At 29.9% G+C, this 18,523-nt stretch overlaps 1 protein-coding gene across 1 annotated transcript in view; it reads right to left on the bottom strand.

The window, feature by feature from the left end:
- The window catches only part of LOC111642211 (sphingosine kinase 1-like), a 56,963-nt gene that overhangs the window by 22,691 nt on the left and 15,749 nt on the right, over window positions 1-18,523 (bottom strand). Inside the window, exons 2-3 of the mRNA XM_023388511.1 lie at window positions 643-798; window positions 478-572 (exon numbers count right to left, since the gene is read on the bottom strand). Coding sequence (XP_023244279.1) covers window positions 478-572; window positions 643-798 — 251 coding nt within the window. The remainder of the gene's footprint in view (window positions 1-477; window positions 573-642; window positions 799-18,523) is intronic.

Genomic DNA, 18,523 nt, shown 5'->3' with positions numbered 1-18,523 from the left:
TATTCAAAGCAGTTTGAGTACCAAGGTACCACTGTATTTTATAAATTTAAAAATTGTTTCTTATATAAATGTTTTTTAAACTAAGTTCCTTGAAATAAAAATACATAATGGTGGAAAAATTTGTTGGTGGTCCCAAATTTGTGTATATGACATTCAACATTAATCATTCAGTCACTGACTCCACACAGGAGAAACCATCATTGCTTCATTCCAGAAGCTTTTTAAAAACAAACAAGTGCTGAATTTCATTCTATTTTTGATTTACTTTTTTATTCTATAAATGAAATAGTCTTTATATTGTTAAAGTTAAAATACCAGAAATTATAGTTAAGCTTTGATGGTGATAGGCTACAGAGAAATAGGGATTCCTTGATAGATTCTTTAGGTTCCACGTGTTAAAATAAATTGAGAATCAGTCTTATATAATCAGTTTCAGAATTTGATTTACTAATGAAACCAAAAAGTTATTAAACTTACTTCAAATAATAATCCATCTCCTGAAATGACAACAATACCACTCCAATGACTAAGATCTGCAGTGTTCACAAAATCTCTAGCATGATTTGCCCTGGCTATCAAATTAAAAATAATGATTAAGATTTTTGATAATATAATCAATAGTAAAAGAAAAAAAATTGGTACCAGTTATAATTAAATCATGTTCAATATCACTTTCTGCCAGAAGAGCAACCACTCTTTCTCGATATATCTGGTATGCTTTTCCTGTTCCTCCAAAAGGATTGATGAAAACTAATAATCTTCGTGTCGAGGGAGGTACAGATGGAAACCTTGATAATTCTGAAAAAATCAACAGTTCTGTGATTTTCACTAATAACATATAATGAATAATTTTTAAAAAGTCTTTCCTAGTAACTTACATTATTTCTATAGCATAAGAATTATATACAATTATAATTTGCAGCTAAACTTATCTACAATACATATATTATCATACACATTTGTGAGGGGCTAGCTGGGGATATGGAGTTTGCATAACTCGTGTATCACTTATTCGGCAGCTAATAGTGAGAGTAGCCCTCAGATTGTCTAAAAGAATGGCTTTCCTACCAAAGAAATTGAGTGTGGAGGGACTTACAGTTTGAAGTAAAATTAAAAGCGAAATTAGATGATCGCATAATCACCCTTTTCCTTATCAGGATTCCCGACACCAGTTAATCAGTTTTCTTAAACGCGGATTAACACGTGTAATCACCAAATTATGAGTATGAGGAACGCAAGTAACTTGAATAGGCACAAGTGTGGATATCTATCATTACACAGGCCATATTTATAAAAAAACTAAAACATTTAATAAACCAAAAATATTAAAGAATATACAAATGAATGGATAACAAATTATACTTAAACTTAAGTCACTATTAACTAAATTACCTAACAATCCTATATAAATCTAATGCATGAGAGAGAGTTTACATCGATCTCAATGTTACTATATTACCTTCCTAGTTCTTTTGAATATTTCAATGTATGAGAATGTTCTTACTTATGGACATTCTTTTTCTTTTATTTTCTATGGCAATTTCTTGTATGGATAACTCTTCATATGACTGTATCATATGACAGACTCTCTGAATGGCGTTCTCTCGTTAATGACATTCTCTGTCTATATCATATGGCTAATTCTTTCAATGACTTTTCGTGATTCGTGTGGCAATACTTCTTTCGACAAACTGCCCCAAAAGATGGAAAAATGCCCCTTTTATATCGGCCTTCTCTGACAGCCAAGTAACGTGTGCAAAGGCCGCATTTTTGACTCATTTCATGAGTTGGCCGTAGGAAAGGAAATCAACTTCCTTTCTAAAAACAAAAGTTTCTAATCTCGGTTTTCTGACTAATTTTGTCAAAGTTTAAAATATTATTTTCTTGCTAATTTTTCTTTAAAATTTCCTTCCCCTCTTTCGGATCTCACATATTCCTAATGATAATCCTGATGTTTAAAGTAATATCTCTAGTATGACCATATAATGTTTTGTTTTGACCATCAAGAGCTTGCTTGTATGGGGACAGAGTAAAGTGGGCCCCTTTAGACTATTTTTTTTTTTAAACAAATGAATTATACAGAATGTTTCTTTATTAATAAAGAGCAGTCTTATTTTATTTCTATTAGTAAGAATACCATCAATTTTCTAGGAGTAGGCACCACCATGGGCCCATTTTCTTCAGGCCCAAGAAAATATCTCTAGTTTCTCCATCAACACTCCTGCAGCATTACTTTGTTATTTTGCAATTGAAATTAAAACTAAAGACTGCAGTGTAGAAATAAGTTTTACAGTATTTAAGAAACCTTAATTTACATAACATTTAATAAATAAATAGTTATTTTCAGTTTGCCTAAAATTTGTCATAAGATACTTAAAAAAAGTTACAGATTTTATATATGAGCTGTTTATTTTAAAAGTGGCCTAAGTCCACTTTGACATTGACAAGTTTCAAACTAATATACAGTATATCATGGAGTAAAATTTTATTAGTCAATAATTACAATAATAAATCTATTAAATGTAACATAATTTTACAACAATAATGCATTGATAGTGCTGTTTCCTACCTCCACTAATCCTAACACCTATCATAATCCTAACAGAAAATTCTTACATCCTAATCTGAATATAAAAATGCTTATTAATGAAAAATTAAAACTATACAAAATAAATTTTGAGTCTTTTTTCCTTATTAATATCCTTTTATTCCAGTCCAGGAACCACAAAAAAGCTGGTGACATGAAGCAAACACTTCCACAAATAACCAATGAACACAATCAAAAAGCTTACAAAATTAAAAATGATCTCGACGTCGACCCTTTTCTGTAGGTTACGACATCTATACATTAAAAAATTGTTAAAATTCTTCATGACAGCATTCATGTTATATAATTGCATTTCAGCTGAGAGTCCTCTGGTGGATTTTGGGCACTAATTTGACTAATTTCATTAATTTTTCATTAATGAAATTTGTCAAAATGATCCTGGACTTCTATGTACAATTATAAAAATTTTTACTTAATAATTGTTTGAATGTAAAGAAAATAAAACAGGCACTGTTAATTGGTGGTCTTATAGAAAAAATTTTTAAAGATGATTTTAAATTTACATTTCCACCAGCTGTGGAAAGATACATGCCAAAAATGCGATCTATTAAACATTAAAGTTAAGGCATCAAATAATGGTGAAGAAGAGGAGGCAAAACTTATGGAAGAACATGATATTTATTTTAGATGAGCAGAACTGCTAAAAAATCATTAAACAAGACCAAGATCTAACATTACATAATCCAGATCACTATTTTGCTTTTTCTTTCGACTTTCAAAAAATACTGCCTTACACAAAATTGACTACTTCAGTGCATATTATAAGCATAGTATGTATGTTTTACATCTGGTTTTTCATAATTTCCATGATGATAATGTTTACATATATCTCTGGGATGAAACTGTTGCATCTACAGGTGCATAGGAAGTAGTAACATCATGTATTCTGAAACATTAAAATATCTTAGAAATGAAAAACAAATGATAGATTACAGCAATATGTGTGCAGGGCAAAATAGGAATATAAAATTAGCTTTGGACAACATTTAACCATGTTAATCTGCCAAATATAAGGTAGATGTCATTAATCATAGATTATTGTTATCAGGGCATTGATTTCTACTGAATGATAGAGATTGCAGAGTTTTAGAAATGGCATTAAGAAAATATAATTTACTGTTAGTCCCCAGGATTATTATGAAGTCATGAAAAAATGTCAAAAAAGTAAAAACTTTATTCTGAATGAAATGAAACAAGAGGATTCCATTTCAACTAAACCTCTAAAGGATGCAGGTTTTAAAAGGTTAATAACAAAATCCAAATGATTAAATATACAATTTAATTAAACTGTATAATTTTTAATATGTATAAAAAAAGTTTACAAATATACAAAATCAATATCACAGAATTATAGTTTCAAAAAAACAATACAAAATGTTGAAACTTAAATATAATTGTTACAATTTCTTTGAAGTTCATGATTCAATATTAATATATTGATTGATATCATCCAATTAATGTAGTAGTATTAATTGGATGATATGGTAAATAAAACATTCAAACAAGCAAAATGACCAAACACTTTTACTACAATAATTTGTTTTATAACATTATTGATCATTTACAAACCTTATTACTTTATATAATTACAGATGAAATTATTACAAAATAAAAAAGAAATGACAAAAATATTAATTATTTTAAAATTAAAATTATATGTATTTAGAAATAACACAAGTAATTTTATTAAGTTAAATTTAAAATCAGTTTTTTGGATAGAATTTCTTTAAGTATTATACTTAAAATAATCAAATACCTTAGTATTTCCAGCAACGAAGTATTTAATAAAATAAAAACGTTTTCAACTATATTTAATAGTCTTCTTCAGTTAAGCCACTTAAAAACAAAAACGAACGTAAAATAGCGTTTTAAAGTGGCTTAACTGAAGAAGACTATTAAATATAGTCGAAAATGCTTTTGTTTTGTTAAATACTTCATTGCTGGAAATACTAAGGTGTTTGATTATTTTAAGTATTATATCCCAAAAACCTTAATATAATATTTACCTTATTACATATCATGTCTACAATCAAGATTGATTAAAATTATATCAATCCTAACTGTTTTATGAATAAATATAAAATTATAATTAATTTAAAGTAAGAAAACAATTTTGAAATAAAACACTTTCATTGTATTTAATAAACAACAATAAATTATCCATGAAATAATTTGCTTGCCTAGCAACAATTATCAACAAATACAGTACCTGATACTTTACATAAATAACAATCTTTAATGATAATGTTTAAATATGAATAAGAAAACAAATTTTAAAAAATAGTTCTTTTTAATATTTAAAATTATATATAAAATCCTATTATTTTACTCTCAAGAGAAAATTCATATTAAAACATTCCTAATTATACTAATTATAATATAATTGAATATATTTTTAATGCAAATTAAACTAAAACTTTTGTGTAAGTTATAGTTATAATTGTTTTTATATAAAATTCCCATCAATTAAAAGGATCATTAAAACAATAACTACAATTATAAAATCAAAAGACATTTAATTTTAAACAAAAAAAATAATTGATACTATATTTAAAAAATTTTTAATTTTACATCAAATTTATTTCTATTTGCAAAATTAAAAGTCAGAAAAAAAAAGAAAAAGAAAAATACAGTGGGTGATTGGTTAACGAACAAATCAGATAATGAACACTTTTGTGAAAGATTTTTATGTTCGGACAACGAACACCTCACAGAACAAACACAAGAAGAAGCAACGGAAAATAATGAATACCGATTGGTCTCCCCTTGTCGTTAGACAAGAATTCAAAACTTTTTGGAGCGTGGGAGACGTCACCATTGACACTCAACCCAGTATATACTGATTGAATTGTATTCCTCTGAACTTTGAAACTCTCCCTTGTAATTCCAGCCATTTATTTTTCTGACAGAAAAAATTTTTTTATAGTATTTGCGAGACTGTCAGGCAGGCACTCGTTAAGTTTTGTGTTGGTTTTTATTTTCGAAAGGTGAGAGAATAATATCACAGGTAGAAAGTGGGCAGATGTCTGATGTCTGTTGTTGCTGGGCAGTATGGCTTGAACAGGTCTACAGTAGACTGCAGTTCAATCTTATCTAAGAAAGATACTGTATTATCAAGAAGACTCAAGCAACTTAAAGAATAACAAAAATCACATCTGAGAAATAAAGAACATTGAAGAGCTCATAATGGAACCCAAAACTGATCTGACGACTGAAGAACACCAAGAAACTCGGAGAGATATGTTTTCTTCTGAAAAAGAGAATTAATGTCAATATCTGCTATTAAACATTTTTTTTTGAAGAAGTGGGATGATGTCAGAACAACGGTCTTAGAATAGCATCAAAACCAGGTTGAGGTTAATAGGCTTAGGGATATCTACAATTACAATGCTATTAATTACTTCTGAAAAATCTTGAAGAAGAGAGAAAAACAATTGACACTGGACAGATTCTTTAACCCCCACAAATGGAAAAAACATGATAATAAAAATGCAAGACTGCATATATATGTATTTTTACTATTACATATAAATAAACATAATAAATAAATAAATATAAAAATAAAATATCCAAAAAATAAAAAAGTATATATTTTTTATTTTTTTGGAGTCTCCACAACAAATTAATCAAATTCCCATAAAAACCTATAGTAAATCGATCATCAGTTAACGAACAATTCAGATAATGAACAAAGTCTTGGAACCGATCACCCACTGTATTAAATATTTATATTTAAATATTAATTAGCTTTATAAATGTTTATATTAGTTTATTTAGTTTATATTTTTTATAAAGCTCAAAAATTTTAGATATTTGAAACAATAAAACAAATCAATATTTTTATAATTTCTGAAATGTTAATTTATTAATAAAATGTTCATGATAACTACAAAACTTCTGATTTAAACTTAGCTAATAAAATATATACTTTTTAATTAAACAAAACCAAATTAAAATTTTCTATGGTTAATAACTATTTATGTGGATAAATTTAAAAAATAAAATTCTGTCTTTATTTTTTTCAATTAGTCTTGAAAGAAGTATCAATTTTTGAAATTAACTACTATCGAAAATATGTTTGATGTATAAAAAATCAAAGTTTTAAACATTCTACAGTCCATCCAATATTAAATTTAAGGTTATTTATGCTTGGTTTAGTCAAAAAGATGCTGGAATTATTTTGTAAAAACAAAGCATTCACACAGAAAAAACAAAATTTGGTGGGTATTTAGAAGCATTGGCTATTAATATTTTGCATACATTGAGAGCACTGCTATTGCAGAAAATTATGTCCACCAGTGTAAGCCTGTCCAAAGAGGACAGCATTCAGTCATTGAATTTTTGACATTAGAGAAAGTTAAACCCAGTAAAATTCATTGTCAATTGGTATCTGTTTATGACAAGAATGCATTGTCAAAAACACAACTTTTTGAATGGAGTGCTTAAACTTCTGAGTGAGTACCATGAAGGAGAGTAAATGGCAATGTGCCTCCAACAACTGCAGTGTCATGAGGGAGAGACCTTGGACTGAATTTGACTGTAGATGAAACAATATGTGCCCCAACATAAGCAGTAAACCAAGGAGTGAAAACATACTAGATCCCCATGAAACAGAAAAGCAGAATGACTGGTTTTCAGGCAAAGCCATCATGATATTCTTTAAATCGGCAATGTACTACACTGGGTTAAAGTAAACAAAAAACAATGTACCAGGAACCTGTTTCCGGTGTGCTTCTCGGAAACAGGTTCCAGAGAACTTACAAGTTCGAAAACGTTTGTAACACTTCGTTTTACCGAGAAGCACACCAGAAACAGGTTCCTGGTACATTGTTTTTTGTTTATGATATTCTTTTTTGACTATCAAGGTCCACCCTTGTCCACTTCTTGAAGAAAGATAAGGTCACCTTGCAGTCTTACATAGAGATCTTGAAAATCAACTGTACAAGGCCATCAAGTCCAAAGGACTTTTGAGTAAAGGCATAAATTTTCTTCAAGACAATGCTAGACCTTGTAGCCAAACACAACTCAAGCATCTTAAAGAAGATATGATAGATCCTCAAACACCTACCATAGACCTGATTTGTTGCCTTATGACTACCATATCTTTGAGCGAATGAAGGATACACTTGGCAGGTGTACCTTTAAATCAAATGATGATGTGTGAAAGAAGGTCACAGAATGGGTTTGCAAGCAGCCAAGCTATTTTTTATGAGAAGAGAATAAAAAATCTTGTGAAGCAGTGAGATCTTGCCTTAAACTACAGGGAGAAATATTTTGAAAAATATTAAATGACCTGCTTAAAAAAATAATTCCAGTTTCTTTTTGATTGAATGAAGTATTAAAATCAAAGCAAACAATTGTAGTAAATATATTTTTTTCCACATATTTTAGATATTATTTTAACAACAGTATTTTTAATAAAATACATATTTTTTTTCCTGAATCATTTTACAGATTTTATTATTCTCAGAGTGGGTGATATTTTTAATGTGTTTGGATATTAAATGAAAAATTTTTGAGAATAAAATTTTAAATTATTCAGCTGAAATTTTAGCAGTATGCCAGATGAAGATGATTGAATATTGCTATCTCTATCATACAGATGGCAATATTCACACATCTGTATCATAGATTATCAGAGAATCTATTGTGATTTAATTTTAAAATAAAATGGTTTATTGATAAAATATTTTTAAATATAGGCATGTACATTTTAAAAATATGAGCTAGCTAGTTTTCATATGAAAACAACTATGATTTTTATTCTGAATTTCAATTTCATACAATACTTTCATAATTACAGTTGTCCCTTGATAATCCGACAGGTATGGGACCAAAGGTGTGTCAGATTACCAAAAGTGTCCGAATTACCGAAAATAATTACATATTTCGCATTGTTTTGCTAGCAGTAACTTACAATATTCTCTACTCCAACTGTTCGAACAGAACTGCTCACATAAAACACACGAAATGTGTGTCATCGTGTAAAAATTGGATGGGGAGATTCACATCGCGACATGCTTCTGTGCAAGCAGACACGTAACGGGGACGGGTACCTTGACGGGAGGTGTGTCGGACTACTGAGCATGTCGGATTAAAAAACGTCGGACTATAGAGGGACAACTGTACTTTTAAACAATAACTCAAAATTCCAATAAAAAAACTTGATAATCACTGTATTCTTTTAGGAAGCTTTATTTTGAACAATTAATTTTTTTGATATATGATAATTTGAAAGAGATATCTCATGTCACAAAAAAATTTATTTTTAATGTTTCATGACAACAAAAACTTTAATGGATTTTAACCAAAAAACACTTAAACAAAACAAGTAAAATAAATATGTGAAAAATAACATTTTCCAGATACTTTTGGATAATATCATCTATCAAAAAATTTAATGATAATATTCTATTAATATAAAGTTTCTATTAAGTTTCTAATCAAAACCTATAGTTGCATAATAGGAAGTTTTGTATTAATTGAATTTTATCATTATATTCTTATTTGAAATTATTTTACTAAAAACAATAATATGTGTTATGTGAGGTGTTATAGTTAGATGATATTAAACACTGGGCATATAACCAGTACACAGCAAGAAAAACTACAAGAAAGCAAATATTTTCATTTGTGTTGAACAGGTCATCAGTAGTCCCCGGATTTATCTGAGAAACCAAGGATTGTTTCGAAAATAACACATTTTGCTTCTAACTGACAAAAATGAACTTTTTACATTTTTTTGAACCAAAGTCAGCAAAAATGCTCGATTTATTGGATTTTCTTGCAATTTTTGGAGAAATACTGTCATGTATGCAGTCCTTGATGCCATTGTAGGTACCAAAAAAATAATTTCAGATTTCAGAACAAAAGCAGAGACATCTTCAAACGTCACTTTGTAAACAATGTTGCCAAGTTGAATTACCAGTACGTTATGTCACATTCAAGTTTTTTTTTAATTGATGAAAATAAAAATTATTAGTGTCTTGGCTATCTTTTGAGCTAATTTAATTTTATTTGGTAACCTTTTTGCTATTTTTTAATAAATTATTGGTGACAGTGTAAAGTGCAGAAGTGTGAACAGCCTTGAGGTTTTATATTTGGCTATAGACTAGGAAATTTAATGAGTAAGCCTAAAAGTTCTGCCTCTCAACTTCTACTGAAGTGGGTGAGAGAAGTTAAGTTAGCTGAGAGAGACTTCACAGTAGATTGCTCAAGAGTATTCTGCAAGGTATGTCAAAATGCATTTGTGTGCATGAAGAAATCACATTTTGAGAATCATGTGCATTCTGCAAGATACATGCAAGCAGACGTCGACAGGATCGAACATCCCAGATGCTGCTCACAAAAATGGAAACTCAGGATCAAGAAAATATTTTTCTTAGATATAGCAAAAAACCTTTATAAGATGCAATGTAGAATTGCATAAACTGATGCATCCCTTGCCCAGGAAGTATTGATACTTAGAAAAATACACGAAACAGAATCTTCCTGATAAATCAACACTGATGAAGAATTATCTTCCGTGTGTTCATCAGGAAGTGCTTGAAGAAATCCGCAAAGAAATTAGTGACAGTATTACATGGTTTGCTGTAGACAAAACTATAGACGCATACAGACAATATGTTGCTTTAATGATAGTATGAAAACTTACAGAAAAGACTGCACTAAAATTTATCATCTTTTATGTAAATTTCTGGAGAAGACAAATGCACAGACAATAGCAAGATTTGTTCAGAAAGGTTTAATGCTGTAGTATAATTAAAGTTATGGCTATGGGAGAGGGTGGCAAAGGAATATCTGACAAATGCTCATGATCAATGTTCCCTCTAAGCTGCACGACCGCGCACTGCTCAAATTGTTGCCGCGCACGAGAATTTATGTGCCGCACAGGCGAGCATGCACACCGATTTGAATTCTTGTTTACTTGTTTCTCACTCTGTCTGCAACATGATTATTGATGCGTATATTTCAATTAAATACATTAAATCAGTGACAAAAGATAATATTTCGTATAAAAGTATGTTTTAAAATGAATTTTAATCTCTACTTTATAATAAATTATTTTAATTTTTATAGGAAAAAATAAGATTATATATATATATATACACATACACACTCAGAAAAATTTTTTGGTCAGAAAAGTATATGTTCCGCTCATCTACAAAAAAAATTAGAGGGAACATTGCTCATGATGCATAGCAGTTTGCATTGGTGTCTTTGGCAAGCCATAGTTTGACAAGTAGTTTGCCAGAATAAATGAAGACTTTTACATCTTTAAAATGTAAATGAACTTGTTTGGCCAAAAGATGTAAAGCATGATTCAGGCATGTTACATGAATAAGATTATATAAAATGTTCTCGTCATGCTTACAGAAGGCTGTGCTGTCTGTAAGTATGACATGAGATGGGGCACTTGGATAAAAGCTGCAGTATTCTCTGCAGACCATTTATGTGACTTTCAAAAGTTTATCAATGAACTTGATGAATCAAAAAGTTCTTTCACTGTGGATGTTAAGGAAGCTTTGGAAAATCCACATTTGATTGCTTCTCTAGTTTACATCCTCACCCATTTGTTAAATTTTCTGAATAAAATAGAAGCATTAGAAGCAAGAATGTTGTCACTTGATGTCACTCTAAAAATGTTTTAAATAGTAGAGAATTCTATACAAAACCTCCCTGGTTTATGTAAAGTCAAACTTTGCACAAAGCTGGTGGCACTTTTGGACAAGAACAGTGGTTTTTCTGTGCTTAGCCAAGTTAATAGCTGTCTAATTGGAGATCCCTGAGGGCCAATGTACCTTTGCTGAAATACTATCCTGTGACTACATTCAAGGCAGACAGAAGCTTTTCATTGTATAAAAACATTATCATTGGCCATCGACAGTCTGACAGAAGAAAATATTAATAGATTTCTTGTATGTGCATGGTCATATTCAAACAGTTTATAATATTGTATACTGTATTAATTAATAAACAGATAACTGAAGAAAATTTGATCATTTTGTTTTTATTTTTAATTATTATTATTTTTTTGTTCCAAGAAAAAATCCAAAAATGTGGCCTTTTCGATCCAAAACTCCACTTTTATTGATCCAAAAAATCCGGGGCTTAGTCATCAGCAAACAATTGTAGTAAAAATACATTTTTTCACATATTTTAGATATTATTTTAACAATACAGTATTTTTAATAAAAATACACATTTTTTTTCCAGAATTATTTTACATATTTTATTATTCTGAGTGGGTGATCAGTCAGCCTGATGATCTGTTCAACACAGATGAAAAAGTTTGCTTTATTGTTTTTCTTGCTGGATATTGGTTATATGTGCAGTGTTTATTTACATATATCTAGTTTGAATAGTTGAATTTAAGTTCGGTGATATTTGTTGTAATCATTCTTAAACAATAGTCTATTCAAACCTCAATAATTAATAATATGACGTAGTTTGAAAGACTGCATGTTGTGGGATCAAGACAAAGTAATAACTATTACAATGAAGATTATTTATTGTGACATTGCCACAATGCTGGGGTGCAATTTTTTATCATATTTTTAATTAACTAAATTTAAAATATATGCTCTCCACCTCAAATTAGAACTATAGTGTAGTGAAGTTTATTCAGTAATATATGCAATACAGTGGGTGATCGGTTAATGAACATAATCTGTTCCAAGACTTTGTTCGTTAACCGATTATCGATTTACCATAGGTTTTTATGGGAATTTGATTAATTTGTTCTGGAGACCCCCAAAAATAAAAAATATATACTTTCTTACTACATTTATTTATATGTAATAGTAAAAATACATATATACACAGTCTTGCATTTTTATTAGTCATCTTTTTCCGTTTGTGAGGATTAAAGAATTGTCCAATGTCAATTGCTTTTCTCTTTTCTTCAGGATTTTTCGGAAGTAATTAATAGTATTGTAATTGTAGAGATCCCCCAACCCCATTAATCATATTCTAGTTTGGATGCCACATGGATGATCGTTGTTCTGACATCCTCACACTTCTTCAAAAGATCTTTAGTAGCAGATGTCAACATTGGTCTTCTTCCTCTTTTTCAAAAGAAAACACATCTCGCTGAGTTTCTTAATATTCTTCATTTAAGAGTTCTTGGAGTTCTTCTGTCATCAGATCAGTTTCACGTTCCATTATGAGCTCTAAAATGCTCTTTATTTCTCAGATATGATTTTCATCACTGCATTAGCAGCTTGAGACTTCTTGATATATCTTTCGTAGCTAAGATTGTGCCTACTGTAGACCTGTTCAAACCATACTGCCTAGCAACATCAGACATCTTGTGCCCACTTTCCACCTTGGCTATTATCTCTTACTTGGTTTCTACGATGAGCACAGTTCTTGACACTCCTCTTTTTAGGCTCCATAATATTATCAGTTGCTTTTGTAAATAAAAAGTTCAGAAAAGCACTTACAAAAATTCAGAGAACAGCAATCAACTAGCCCACAAAAAATTATTTAAATGCAAGGCCTGGATGAAATTTGAAATTAAAGCGTTAACGAATATCCAATGGGATAGTTAAATTTTCACCTTTTGTAAATAAATCCAGACACAAAACTTAACAAGTGCCCATCCGACAGTCTCACAAATACTATAAAAAATTATTTTTCAGAAAGGTAAATAAAAAGCTGGAATTACAAGGGAGAGTTTCAAAATTTGGAGGAATATTAATACTATTCAATCAATATTGGGTTGAGCATTGATGTTGATGTCTCCCCTGCTCTGAAAGGTTTTGAATTGTTACCTGAAGACAAGGAAAAATCAATCGGTATTCGTTATTTTCCATCACTTCTTTTTATGTTTGTTCTTTTTATGTTTATTATCTGAACATGTGTGTAAATACTTACATTTATGATAAAGTAAAATCATGTAAGAGTTGTGAAAATAAATAACATTTTACCTATAAATTATTTCAACAGATTAAATAAAAAGCATGTTAAAACTCAGAAATTCATTTAACAATTGTGTGTCTTTTCATAAATTTAACAATAATCAATTAACAAATAGGTTTTATGGATTGAAAAACATATTAAAGTAAACAATATCAATATAAATTATAAATAAATTATGTGAGAATATAAACAATAATCACTGTTTACTTGATGAGGTCAATACAAAGCATAAAACATATCAATAGCAAGTATGTAGCACTAACAGTTGCTCAGTAAGAAAATTCTATATGTTCAGGCAAGAAGTTTGGTGTCTGGTATGATAAAAACAAATGAAACAAATATCAGCCATAAGCTGATTGGAGATGACATAAAAAGTAGGGTGCCCACAGCCAGAACCACACTAGGGCAGCCAGGTGGGGTACAGTACATGACAGCTGGGTGATTCACAATGGGTAATAGTCAAGTGGCAATAGAAACTAAAAATTTTTGCACACTTAGCAAACATACAATTTGGCAAATATTTTTCTTTTCTTTTTTTAGTAAATATTGGTAAAATATATATTAATATAAATATGGTTAAGACTTATGAGGTATGAACTATGAATTATGAGTTATTTTCAACTTAGGAAAAGGAAATGTTTTGGAACAATATACTGTAGCATCATTAATTACTGTATGTCAGAAGTGGTTAACAAAGCACATCAAAGAAAAGCAGTTCTTCAAAAATAAATTCTTTCAAAGAACTTTTATACTTTTTTGTTTTAATGTATTTAACACGTATAAATGTGTTTGTTAAATACAAAATCATTCTTTTAACTAATTTAACTTGTTTCTTACAAAACATTATTTACCAGATAGTAGATCAATAGAAAAGAATGGCGAGTTGAGTTTAATACGGAAAATAATAAAAACTTTTGTATTTTATCTATTATTGATCTCTTATTTTGTTGCCCAGTTGGCCATTATCCTCTTGCTGTCCAGTTGATCTGTCATCAACTGGACAGGCCCCACCCCACCAGATGGTATGGATGGGGCCCAACATATCTGGGATGGATCACCCTTGAAAAATTCCCAGTGTTTTTAGACCTGCCAGTTTGATTTTGGGTGCCCCAAAGCAGTATGCTGTCTAAACCAGTTCAACCATCTGGCCAGCCAAATGTCATTACTGTCTGATAACTATCTATCCCTGTTACATTCTTGTCGAGAAACAAGGTATTGAGAAACATTAATGACATATTGAAAGGGAAGATAAAAACATGGTTACTAAAAGAGCACCATTTAGTAACTGATACTAAATCCAAAACATAAATAGAGAATAAAGTGCAAACGGAGATATACAGGAAAAAAAAAAAAAACACTATGCTACAATATTAATTTGTACATTTATATAGAAAAAAATAATAATCAATAATGCTTAATTCCATTTTTTAGTTATTGTTACATTTTTCCTAAAACAGNATAATTGATACTATATTTAAAAAATTTTTAATTTTACATCAAATTTATTTCTATTTGCAAAATTAAAAGTCAGAAAAAAAAAGAAAAAGAAAAATACAGTGGGTGATTGGTTAACGAACAAATCAGATAATGAACACTTTTGTGAAAGATTTTTATGTTCGGACAACGAACACCTCACAGAACAAACACAAGAAGAAGCAACGGAAAATAATGAATACCGATTGGTCTCCCCTTGTCGTTAGACAAGAATTCAAAACTTTTTGGAGCGTGGGAGACGTCACCATTGACACTCAACCCAGTATATACTGATTGAATTGTATTCCTCTGAACTTTGAAACTCTCCCTTGTAATTCCAGCCATTTATTTTTCTGACAGAAACAATTTTTTTATAGTATTTGCGAGACTGTCAGGCAGGCACTCGTTAAGTTTTGTGTTGGTTTTTATTTTCGAAAGGTGAGAGAATAATATCACAGGTAGAAAGTGGGCAGATGTCTGATGTCTGTTGTTGCTGGGCAGTATGGCTTGAACAGGTCTACAGTAGACTGCAGTTCAATCTTATCTAAGAAAGATACTGTATTATCAAGAAGACTCAAGCAACTTAAAGAATAACAAAAATCACATCTGAGAAATAAAGAACATTGAAGAGCTCATAATGGAACCCAAAACTGATCTGACGACTGAAGAACACCAAGAAACTCGGAGAGATATGTTTTCTTCTGAAAAAGAGAATTAATGTCAATATCTGCTATTAAACATTTTTTTTGAAGAAGTGGGATGATGTCAGAACAACGGTCTTAGAATAGCATCAAAACCAGGTTGAGGTTAATAGGCTTAGGGATATCTACAATTACAATGCTATTAATTACTTCTGAAAAATCTTGAAGAAGAGAGAAAAACAATTGACACTGGACAGATTCTTTAACCCCCACAAATGGAAAAAACATGATAATAAAAATGCAAGACTGCATATATATGTATTTTTACTATTACATATAAATAAACATAATAAATAAATAAATATAAAAATAAAATATCCAAAAAATAAAAAAGTATATATTTTTTATTTTTTTGGAGTCTCCACAACAAATTAATCAAATTCCCATAAAAACCTATAGTAAATCGATCATCAGTTAACGAACAATTCAGATAATGAACAAAGTCTTGGAACCGATCACCCACTGTATTAAATATTTATATTTAAATATTAATTAGCTTTATAAATGTTTATATTAGTTTATTTAGTTTATATTTTTTATAAAGCTCAAAAATTTTAGATATTTGAAACAATAAAACAAATCAATATTTTTATAATTTCTGAAATGTTAATTTATTAATAAAATGTTCATGATAACTACAAAACTTCTGATTTAAACTTAGCTAATAAAATATATACTTTTTAATTAAACAAAACCAAATTAAAATTTTCTATGGTTAATAACTATTTATGTGGATAAATTTAAAAAATAAAATTCTGTCTTTATTTTTTTCAATTAGTCTTGAAAGAAGTATCAATTTTTGAAATTAACTACTATCGAAAATATGTTTGATGTATAAAAAATCAAAGTTTTAAACATTCTACAGTCCATCCAATATTAAATTTAAGGTTATTTATGCTTGGTTTAGTCAAAAAGATGCTGGAATTATTTTGTAAAAACAAAGCATTCACACAGAAAAAACAAAATTTGGTGGGTATTTAGAAGCATTGGCTATTAATATTTTGCATACATTGAGAGCACTGCTATTGCAGAAAATTATGTCCACCAGTGTAAGCCTGTCCAAAGAGGACAGCATTCAGTCATTGAATTTTTGACATTAGAGAAAGTTAAACCCAGTAAAATTCATTGTCAATTGGTATCTGTTTATGACAAGAATGCATTGTCAAAAACACAACTTTTTGAATGGAGTGCTTAAACTTCTGAGTGAGTACCATGAAGGAGAGTAAATGGCAATGTGCCTCCAACAACTGCAGTGTCATGAGGGAGAGACCTTGGACTGAATTTGACTGTAGATGAAACAATATGTGCCCCAACATAAGCAGTAAACCAAGGAGTGAAAACATACTAGATCCCCATGAAACAGAAAAGCAGAATGACTGGTTTTCAGGCAAAGCCATCATGATATTCTTTAAATCGGCAATGTACTACACTGGGTTAAAGTAAACAAAAAACAATGTACCAGGAACCTGTTTCCGGTGTGCTTCTCGGAAACAGGTTCCAGAGAACTTACAAGTTCGAAAACGTTTGTAACACTTCGTTTTACCGAGAAGCACACCAGAAACAGGTTCCTGGTACATTGTTTTTTGTTTATGATATTCTTTTTTGACTATCAAGGTCCACCCTTGTCCACTTCTTGAAGAAAGATAAGGTCACCTTGCAGTCTTACATAGAGATCTTGAAAATCAACTGTACAAGGCCATCAAGTCCAAAGGACTTTTGAGTAAAGGCATAAATTTTCTTCAAGACAATGCTAGACCTTGTAGCCAAACACAACTCAAGCATCTTAAAGAAGATATGATAGATCCTCAAACACCTACCATAGACCTGATTTGTTGCCTTATGACTACCATATCTTTGAGCGAATGAAGGATACACTTGGCAGGTGTACCTTTAAATCAAATGATGATGTGTGAAAGAAGGTCACAGAATGGGTTTGCAAGCAGCCAAGCTATTTTTTATGAGAAGAGAATAAAAAATCTTGTGAAGCAGTGAGATCTTGCCTTAAACTACAGGGAGAAATATTTTGAAAAATATTAAATGACCTGCTTAAAAAAATAATTCCAGTTTCTTTTTGATTGAATGAAGTATTAAAATCAAAGCAAACAATTGTAGTAAATATATTTTTTTCCACATATTTTAGATATTATTTTAACAACAGTATTTTTAATAAAATACATATTTTTTTTCCTGAATCATTTTACAGATTTTATTATTCTCAGAGTGGGTGATATTTTTAATGTGTTTGGATATTAAATGAAAAATTTTTGAGAATAAAATTTTAAATTATTCAGCTGAAATTTTAGCAGTATGCCAGATGAAGATGATTGAATATTGCTATCTCTATCATACAGATGGCAATATTCACACATCTGTATCATAGATTATCAGAGAATCTATTGTGATTTAATTTTAAAATAAAATGGTTTATTGATAAAATATTTTTAAATATAGGCATGTACATTTTAAAAATATGAGCTAGCTAGTTTTCATATGAAAACAACTATGATTTTTATTCTGAATTTCAATTTCATACAATACTTTCATAATTACAGTTGTCCCTTGATAATCCGACAGGTATGGGACCAAAGGTGTGTCAGATTACCAAAAGTGTCCGAATTACCGAAAATAATTACATATTTCGCATTGTTTTGCTAGCAGTAACTTACAATATTCTCTACTCCAACTGTTCGAACAGAACTGCTCACATAAAACACACGAAATGTGTGTCATCGTGTAAAAATTGGATGGGGAGATTCACATCGCGACATGCTTCTGTGCAAGCAGACACGTAACGGGGACGGGTACCTTGACGGGAGGT

The sequence above is a fragment of the Centruroides sculpturatus genome, unplaced genomic scaffold, assembly GCF_000671375.1.
Source record: "Centruroides sculpturatus isolate CEXI.00-Female unplaced genomic scaffold, Cexi_2.0 scaffold1630, whole genome shotgun sequence".
NCBI classification, from domain to species: Eukaryota; Metazoa; Arthropoda; class Arachnida; order Scorpiones; family Buthidae; genus Centruroides; species Centruroides sculpturatus.
This window is presented reverse-complemented; position numbering and strand designations above follow the sequence as displayed.